Raw genomic sequence first — 9,456 nt, forward strand, 5'->3', positions numbered from 1 at the left:
GCTATGTGACTTGCTTTGGCCAATGGCACGTTAGCAGATGTGAGGCATGCAGAGGCATTAAAAAGCACTTGCATGTATCTGCTTCTGCCCTTGTTCCTCTGAGAACACGCCCATGCTGGCCTGCTGGAGGATGAAATACATACGAGGCAGAGTCAAGTCACCCCAGTACCAGCCTAGGCTATCTGAGATAAGCTGACAGCTAATTTATCCCCAGAGAGTAGAGTGATCCCAGTGAAAAACAGAGGACCCCCTCCCCCTCCGCCACCACACACAATCTGGGTCCAGTCTACATTTGCTGAGCCACAGTTCTGAGCTAAGTCCGTGCTTACTGTTTTGAAGCCACTGAGTTTTGGGGTAATTTGTTATGCAGCAATGTTGTGCCAATAGATACCTTAGCAGTCAAGACTGAACGTGTTCTGAGGAAGTGTACCGAAATGAAGACTAGGTAAGCAAAAGCAGGGATAAGCGTCAGAGTACTATCTGTGAGGTATACTAGGGGAAATGCTTCCCTCTGGTGGAGCAGATGGTTTGGCAGAGGCTGCCCTTTGCTCACATTCCATCTCCATCACTGTCCTCTCCTACTTTGCAATAGAGCCATCTAACATGCACATTCTGTACATGTTTTGTTTTTTTAAAAAATAAATTTATTTATTTTTGGCTGTGTTGGTTCTTTGTTGCTGCACGGGGGCTTTCTCTAGTTACCACAAGTGAGGGCTACTCTTCATTGCGGCGTGCGGGCTTCTCATTGCGGTGGCTTCTCTTCTTGCGGAGCACGGGCTCTAGGTGTGTGAGCTTCAGTATCTGTGGCATGCGGGCTCAGTAGTTGTGGCTCGTGGGCTCTAGAGCGCAGGCTTAGTAGTTGTGGCTCACGGGCTTAGTTGCTCCGCGGCCTGTGGTATTTTCCCGGACCAGGGCTTGAACTCGTGTCCCCTGCATTGGAAGGTGGATTCTTAACCACTGCACCACCAGGGAAGTCCCTCTGTACATGTTTCGTCAGATTTATACCGAAGTATTTCATTTTTGGAGACATTGTGAATAGTACTTTCCCCCTAGCTTTATTGAGCTACAATTGGCACATAATACCGTGTAACTTTTAGGTGTGCAATGTGTTGACTTGATACGTTTATAAATTGCAAAATGATTACCACCATAGCATTAGCTACCACCTCTATCCCGTCACATAATTACCATTTCTTTTTTGTGGTGAGAACATTTAAGGTCTACTCTCTTAGCAACTTTCAAGTATATGATACAGTTTTATTAGCTATAATCACCATGCTATACATTAGAGCTCCAGAACTTGTGCATCTTATAACTGGAAGTTTGTAGCCTTTGACCAATATCTCCCCATTTCCCTCACCCCTGGTAACAACCATTCTACTCTCTGTTTCTCTGAGTTTGACATTTTTAGATTCCAGACAATATTTGTCTTTCTCTGATTTATTTCACTTAACATAATGTCCTGAAGGTCCATCTGTATTGTTGCAAATGGCAGGACTTCCTTCTTTCTTATGGTTGAATAGTATTCCATTGTATATATATATATATATATATATACCACATCTTATTTATCCATTCATCTGTTGATCGATACTTAGGTTGTTTCCATATCTTGACAACTGTGAATAATGCTGCAAATAAACATAGGTGTGCACGTATCTTTTCAAATTAGTGTTTTCATTTTCTTTAGATAGATACCCAGAAATGGAATTGCTGTATCATATGGTAGTTCTATTTTTAATTTTGAGGGACCTCCATACTGTTTTCCATAGTGACTGTACCAATTTACATTTCCACCAACAGTTTACTAGGATTCCCTTTTCTCCACACCCTCACCAAAACTTGGTATCACTTGTCTTTTTTGATGATAGCCATTCTAACTGGTGTGAGGTGATATCTCATTGTAGTTTTGATTTGCATTTCCCTGGTGATTAGTGATGTTAAGCGTCTTTTCATGTATCTGTTGGTCATTTGTATATTTTATTTGGAAAACTGTCTGTTTATCTGTTTAGTTCCTCTGTCCTTTTTTTTTTTTTTTTTTTTTGCAGTACATGGGCCTCTCACTGTTGTGGCCTCTCCCATTGCGGAGCACAGGCTCTGGACACGCAGGCTCAGCGGCCATGGCTCACGGGCCTAGCTGCTCCGTGGCATGTGGGATCTTCCCGGACCGGGGCATGAACCCGTGTCCCCTGCATCGGCAGGCGGACTCTCAACCACTGCACCACCAGGGAAGCCCCTCTGTCCATTTTTTAATTGGGTTGTTACGTTTTTCTGCTATTGAGTTGTATGTGTTCTTTATGTACTTTGGGTATTAACTCCTTATCAGATATATAATTTGCAAATATTCTGTCCCATTTCATAGGTTGCCTTTTCATTTTTTGATTGTTTCTTTTTCTGTGCAGAAGCTGTTTAGTGTGATGTAGTCCCATTTGTTAATTTTTGCTTTTGTTGCTTGAGCTTTTTGCTGTCATATCCAGGAAATCACTGCTGAGACCAATGCTGAGGAGATTTTCCCCTATTTTTTCTTCTAGGAGTTTTATGGTTTTAGGTCTTAAATTTAAGTCTTTAATCCATTTTGAGTTAATTTTTGGGAGTTGTATAAGACAGGGGTCCAATTTCATTCTTCTGCATGTGGTTATCCAGTTTTCCCAGTACCATTTCTTGAAGAGACTATCCTTTCCTCATTGAGTATTTTTGGTTCTCTTGTCAAATATTAGTTGACTACATATTTGTAGGTTTATTGCTGGGCTCTTGATTCTGTTCCATTTGTCTATGTGTCTATTTTCATACCAGAACCATAATGTTTTGTTTACTATAGCTTTGTAGTATAGTTTGAAATCAAGACGTGTGATACCTCCATCTTTGTTCTTCTTTTTCAGTGTTGCTTTGGCTATTTGGTTTGTGTGTGTGTGTGTCTCCATACAAATTTTAGGATTGTTTTCTATTTCTATGAAAAATGCCATTGGAATTTTGATAGGGGTTGCATTGAATCTATAGGTAATATGGTAATATGACTTTCGGTAATATGGACATTTTAACAATATTAATTCTTCTGATCCATGAACATGGATTTGTTCATGTCTTCTTCAATTTCTCTCATCAAAGTCGTGTAGTTTTTAATGTACGTATTTTTTACCTCTTTGGTTAGATTTATTCCTAAGTATTTTAGTGTTTTTGATGCTCCTGTGAATGAGATAGTTTTCTTTATTTCCTTTTCAGATGTTTTGTTGTTAATGTATGAAACACAACTCTTTTCTGTATGTTGATTTTGTATCCTGCAATTTTATTGAATTTGTTGATTAGTTCTAGCAGGTTTTTTTGTGAAGTCTTTAGGATTTTCTATATAAAGATTATATAATCTGCAAACAAAGACAATTATACTTCTTCCTTTCCAATTTGTATGCATTTTATTTCTTTTTCTTGCCTGATTGCTCTGGCTAGGACTTCCAGTATTATACTGAATAGGAGTGGTGAGAGTGGGCATCCTTGTCATATTCCCGATCTAAGAGGAAAAGCTTTCAAGATTTCATCATTAAGTATGATGTTGTCTGTGGGTTTGTCATATGTGGCCTTCATTGTGATGAGGTGTGTTCTATCTATAGGCAATTCCTTGAGTGTTTTTTTTTAACCATGAGAGGATGTTGCGCTTTGTCAAATGCTTTTTCTGCACCTATTGAGATGATCATATATTTTTTATCTTTCATTTTATTAATATAGTATCATATTATTCATTTGTGTATGTTGAATCACCCTTGCATCTCAGGGATAAATCCCACTTAATTATGATGAATGATGAATGGTACTGTTTTTAACTTCTATTGCAGTTGTCTATTACTAGTATAAAAAATAGAATTGATCTTTGTGTGTCAGCCTTGTATTCAGTGACCCTGCTAAATTCACTTATTAGTTATAAGTCATTTTGTGGATTCTTTGGGATTTTCTACACAGACAACTATCATGTTGTCTATAAATACAAAGTGTTTTTTCTCTTTCTTTCCAATCCATATCTTTCTCTATATTTGTCTTGCCTATTGCATTGACTAGGAATTTTTGTACTATCCCTATTTGTACATAACATGATGAAAAATTTGCCATAACCACATGAGATTTATCCTGGGAATGCAAGGCTGAGTCAATATTCAAAATTGACCAATGAATTACATCATATTAAAAGAAGACAAATTATATGATCACATCAATTTATGCAGAAAAGAATTTGACAAAATTCAACATATGTTCATGAAAAATACAAACAAACTCTCAGCAAACTGGAAGTACAAGAACCTTCCATAATCTGATAAAGGGCATGCACATGCGCGCACACACACACACACACACACACACACACACACTCTAAATCCTATAGCTAACATCACACCTAATGGTAAAAGTCTTAATGCTTTTTCCTGAGATTGGGAGCAAGGTAAGAATGCCCACTCTCCCCTGCATTGCTTAGAATCAATATATTTTAAGTGGAATGCAGAAATATTACTATTGCCAACATAAGATTACTTTCAGGCTTGGTTTAGGAGAACAAAAAGAAAAGAAAAGAAAAGGAAAACATAACTGGGGATTTCCATACGTTATTTGAGTTTTAGAAGATTCCTTTCCCATTCTTCAAGCCTGAACTAGAGGAGTTCTTTTGGGGCTCTCTCTGTCAGCACTTATGGGTTCGGGCTGCCAGGGGATGCCAGAGGGAGGTAAAACAGAGGTAAACTCACCATCAGTTCAGTGATACTTTGAGTTCTAGTCTTTTCCCTAATGTGCCTACTCTCATTTTTCTTTTCAGAGTCCTGAAAGTAACTGCTCCAGGCTTTATAGCTGCATTCAGTGGGTGAGACAGGCAGAGTATGCTTACTGCATCTTACCTAGAACTGGAACCTGGCATTATTTAATGATATTGAAGCAACACAGGTATGTTAACATAGCAGTTCTACTCCTAAGTATACTTCCAACAGAAAGGCATGTGAATGTGTACTACAATTATACATACAAAAATGTTCATTGCAGCACTAATGCTCATGAACAGTAAAATGTATAAAAATTATGGCACAGTCATACAATGGAATACTATACAGCAATAAAAATGGACGAACTGGGCTTCCCTGGTGGCACAGTGGTTGAGAATCCACCTGCCAATGCAGGGGACGTGGGTTTGATCCCTGGTCCGGGAGGATTCCCACATGCCATGGAGCAGCTAAGCCCATGCGCCACAACTACTGAACCTGCTCTCTAGAGCCCATGAGCCACAACTGCTGAGGCCCGTGCACCTAGAGCCCGTGCTCCGCAACAAGAAGCCACCGCAATGAGAAGCCCGCGCACTGCAACAAAGAGTAGCCCCTGCTCGCTGCAACTAGAGAGAGCCCATGTGCAGCAATGAAGACCCAACACAGCCAAAAATAAACAAATTAATTTTTTAAAAATGGACAAACTATTTCTATACATAACAACTTGGATGAATCTCACATATTGTTGAGCATTAAAAAGACAATTCACAGAATATTATATACAATGTGACTTCATTTATACACATATATTTAAAAAACAAAAGCACACTATATTTTTAGGGTTGTATTCTTAGGTCATAATACCATGAAGAAAAGCAAGAAATCATTAACATAGGGAATTCCCTGGAGGTGCAGTGGTTAGGACTCTGCACTTCCACTGCAGGGGGGCATGGGTTCGATTCCTGGTTGAGGAATTAAGATTCTGCATGCTGCAGTACAGCCAAAAAAAAAAGAGAGAAATGATTAGCATAAAAGTCAGGGTAGTGGTTACCTCTGGTGGGGAATGGAAGGGGAGGAAGTAGGGATCCATGGCAGGGGTGGCTTTTAAAGGGTGACTATAATGTTCTATTTCCTGACCTGCTTAGTAAACACAGACATTTACTTTTTTAAAAACTTTAATATACTTTATTATGAGAGCAGTTTTAGGTTCACAGCAAAATTGAGGAGAAATGCAGAGCATTTCCGTATACCCCCTAATCCTACACATGCACAGCCCCCTTCACTATCAACATCCCCCATTAGATTTTACATCTGTTACAATCAGTGAACCTACACTGATGTTTCATATCACCCAAAGCCCACAGATTATATCAGGGTTCACTCTTGGTCTTGTACATTCTATGGGTTTAGACAGATGTATAGTGACATGCATCCACTATCATAGTATAATACAAAATAGTTTTGCTGCCCTAAAAATCCTCTGTACTCAACCTATTCGTCCCTCCCTCCCCTGTAATCCTTGGCAACCACTGATGTTTTTCTGTCTTCACAGTCTTGCTTTTTCCAGAATGTCATTTAATTGAAATCAAACAGTATGTAGCCTTTTCAGACTGGATTCTTTCCATTAGCAATAGACAATTAAGGTTCCTCCATGCAGGCTTGACAGCTCATTTCTTTTATCACTGAATAATATCCTATTCTCTGGGTGTATCACAGTTTATTTATTCACTCGTCACCTACTGAAAGACATCTTGGTTGCTTCCAACTTTTAGCAATTATACATGAAACTTCTAAAAACATCTGTGTGAAAGTTTTTGTGTGGATACAGTTTACTTTTTATTTTTTTAATTACCTTTTTTTTGGTAGGTACTTCTATTTATTTAAATTAGATTGATTTTTTTCTGAATAAAATATAGAGGTCAGAACAATTATTAAAGAATTAACTTGGGTAGTTGAAAGAAGTCATCACAATTTTAAGTTTCATTTATGTGATTTTTAAAACATCTTTATTGGAGTATAACTGCTTTACAATGGTGTGTTAGTTTCTGCTGTACAGCATAGTGAATCAGCCATACATATACATATATCCACTCTCTTCTAGACTCCATTTCCATATAGGTCATTAGAGAGCACCTAATAGGTCACAGTTTACTTTTTAACCATTTGGTAAAATGTGCCTGTAACTTATATATTTTTTGTGTATCTCACACCAAAACATATTTAAAAATGAGAGAATACATGTAAAGCACAGTGTTTGGCACATAATTAGTGCCTAACAATGCTATGTGTTATGATTAAATGATTTACATTCATCTCCCTCAAAAAAAAGAATTTGAGTACCGTTTAAATCAAAGGGTCTGACTGAAGTCAAATGTAGCAAATGTGGGCTTTTTCACATGTTTCTGTTAGCAATATATTTCTGCTTGTTATGAAGATAGGACTCTGTTATGGCACAAAGGCCTTATTGTGCTTCACCAAGTATTTCCTTAAATGCACTTCCCTTTGTATGTGTTCCTAGTCCCCTCTTTTCTCCTAAGGTGTTAACAATGCAAACATTTTAATGTAATCAGCAAGCTTATTGAGCATTGGCTCAACCACTATTTTTAGATCACTGATAAGAATACTCATTCCGAGGTGCGCTGGGCAAGCCGGCGGCGCTGGGGATGGGAGACGTTGCTGTCGCTGTTAGTGACCCTGTGGCGTGTCTCTGTGGGACCGGGAACTTAAAGATAGCCAGAATTGGGGCTTCCCTGGTGGCGCAGTGGTTGAGAGTCTGCCTGCCGATGCAGGGGACATGGGCTCGTGCCCCGGTCCGGGAGGATCCCACATGCCGCGGAGCAGCTGGGCCCGTGAGCCATGGCCGCTGAGCCTGCGCGTCCGGAGCCTGTGCTCCACAACAGGAGAGGCCACAACAGTGAGAGGCCCGCGTACCACAAAAAAAAAAAAAAAAAAAAAAAAAAAAAAAAGATAGCCAGAATGGCAGAAAATGGTGATAATGAAAAAATGGCTGCTCTGGAGGCCAAGATCTGTCATCAAATCGAGTATTATTTTGGTGACTTCAATTTGCCAAGCAACAAATTTTTAAAGGAATAGATCAAACTGGATGAAGGCTGGGTACCTTTGGAGATAATGATAAAATTTAATAGGTTAAACCGTCTAACAACAGACTTTAATGTAATAGTAGAAGCATTGAGCAAATCAAAGGCGGAACTCATGGAAATAAGTGAAGATAAAACTAAAATTAGAAGATCTCCAAGCAAACCCCTCCCTGAAGTGACTGATGAGTATAAAAATGATGTAAAAAACAGATCTGTTTATATTAAAGGCTTCCCAATTGATGCAACCCTTGATGACATAAAACAATGGTTGGAAGATAAAGGTCAGGTGCTAAATATTCAGATGAGAAGAACATTGCACAAGGTATTTAAGGGATCAATATTTGCTGTATTTGATACCATTGAATCTGCTAAGAAGTTTGTTGAGACCCCTGGCCAGAAGTACAAAGACACAGACCTGCTAATACTTTTCAAGGAAGATTACTTTGCAAAAAAAAATGAAGAAAGAAAGCAAAATAAAATCGAAGCTAAATTACAAGCTAAACAAGAGCAAGAAGAAAAACAAAAGCAGAAAATGCTGAAATGAAATCTCTAGAAGAAAAGATTGTCTGCTTGCTGAAATTCTCGGGAGACTTAGATGATCAGATGTGTAGAGAAGATTTGCATATCCTTTTCTCAAATCATGGTGAAATAAAATGGATAGACTTTGTCAGAGGAGCCAAAGAGGGAATAATTCTGTTTAAAGAAAAAGCTAAGGAAGCACTGGATAAAGCAAAAGATGCAAATAATGGTAACCTACAATTAAGGAACAAAGAGGCCACCTGGGAAGTACTAGAAGGAGATGTGGAAAAAGAAGCATTGAAAAAAATAATAGAAGATCAACAAGAATCCCTAAACAAATGGAAGTCAAAAGGTCATTAATTCTGATTTTCTTTGACTATTTAACTCATTTGCTTGGGTAAAAATTTTAATTGGTGTTAAAAGACATTGACAAGAGGTTTAAAACATTACGGGTTTCTCAATTTTGTCTCTACAGGTCGCAGATTTAAAGGAAAAGGAAAGGGAAATAAAGCTGCCCAGATTGGCTCTGCTAAAGGAAAAGTACAGTTTCAGGGCAAGAAAACTAAATTTGATAGTGATGATGAACATGATGAAAATGGTGCATCTAGACCAGTAAAAAGAGCAAGAGAAGAAACAGACAAAGAAGAACCTGCATCAAAACAACAGAAAACAGAAAATAGTGCCGGAGACCAGTAATTTAGTAAACATTTTTTATTCATTGTAATTAGATTTTGAGCTGCTTTTGTCTTTGGAGGCTTTTAAAAAGTAAACCAAATTAGGTCCACTTCAATGTCCACGTGTAAGAAAGGAAAATTTTTTTTGTTGTTTAACTTGTCTTTTTTTGTTGTTATTGTTATCAAAGTGAGTATTTTTTTATGTATAATTCTGTTTGTGTTCTTTCAGATTATTCAAATATCAAAAGAAACATTCTTCCACTAAATTGCCTTTGTAATATGAGAATGTATTAGTACAAAGTAATAAAATGCATAGTGCATAAAAAAAAAAGAATACTCATTCCAAGCCTCTTAGATAGCCTCATCCACCAGAGGGCAGTCAGCAGAAGCAAGAACTACAATCCTGCAGCCTGTGGAACAAAAACCACATTCACAGAA

General features: G+C 38.1%; 1 protein-coding gene across 1 annotated transcript; it reads left to right on the top strand.

The window, feature by feature from the left end:
• The first annotated feature begins 7,696 nt into the window (after positions 1 to 7,696).
• On the top strand, positions 7,697 to 9,055 carry LOC112062452 (lupus La protein homolog). Its single transcript, XM_024116898.3, is given in 3 exon segments — positions 7,697 to 8,349; positions 8,352 to 8,696; positions 8,820 to 9,055. Coding segments are annotated over 3 exon segments (1,212 nt in total). The 5' UTR covers positions 7,697 to 7,703; the 3' UTR covers positions 9,041 to 9,055.
• Positions 9,056 to 9,456: the final 401 nt, after the last annotated feature.

The sequence above is a fragment of the Physeter macrocephalus genome, chromosome 21, assembly GCF_002837175.3.
Source record: "Physeter macrocephalus isolate SW-GA chromosome 21, ASM283717v5, whole genome shotgun sequence".
Taxonomy (NCBI): Eukaryota; Metazoa; Chordata; class Mammalia; order Artiodactyla; family Physeteridae; genus Physeter; species Physeter macrocephalus.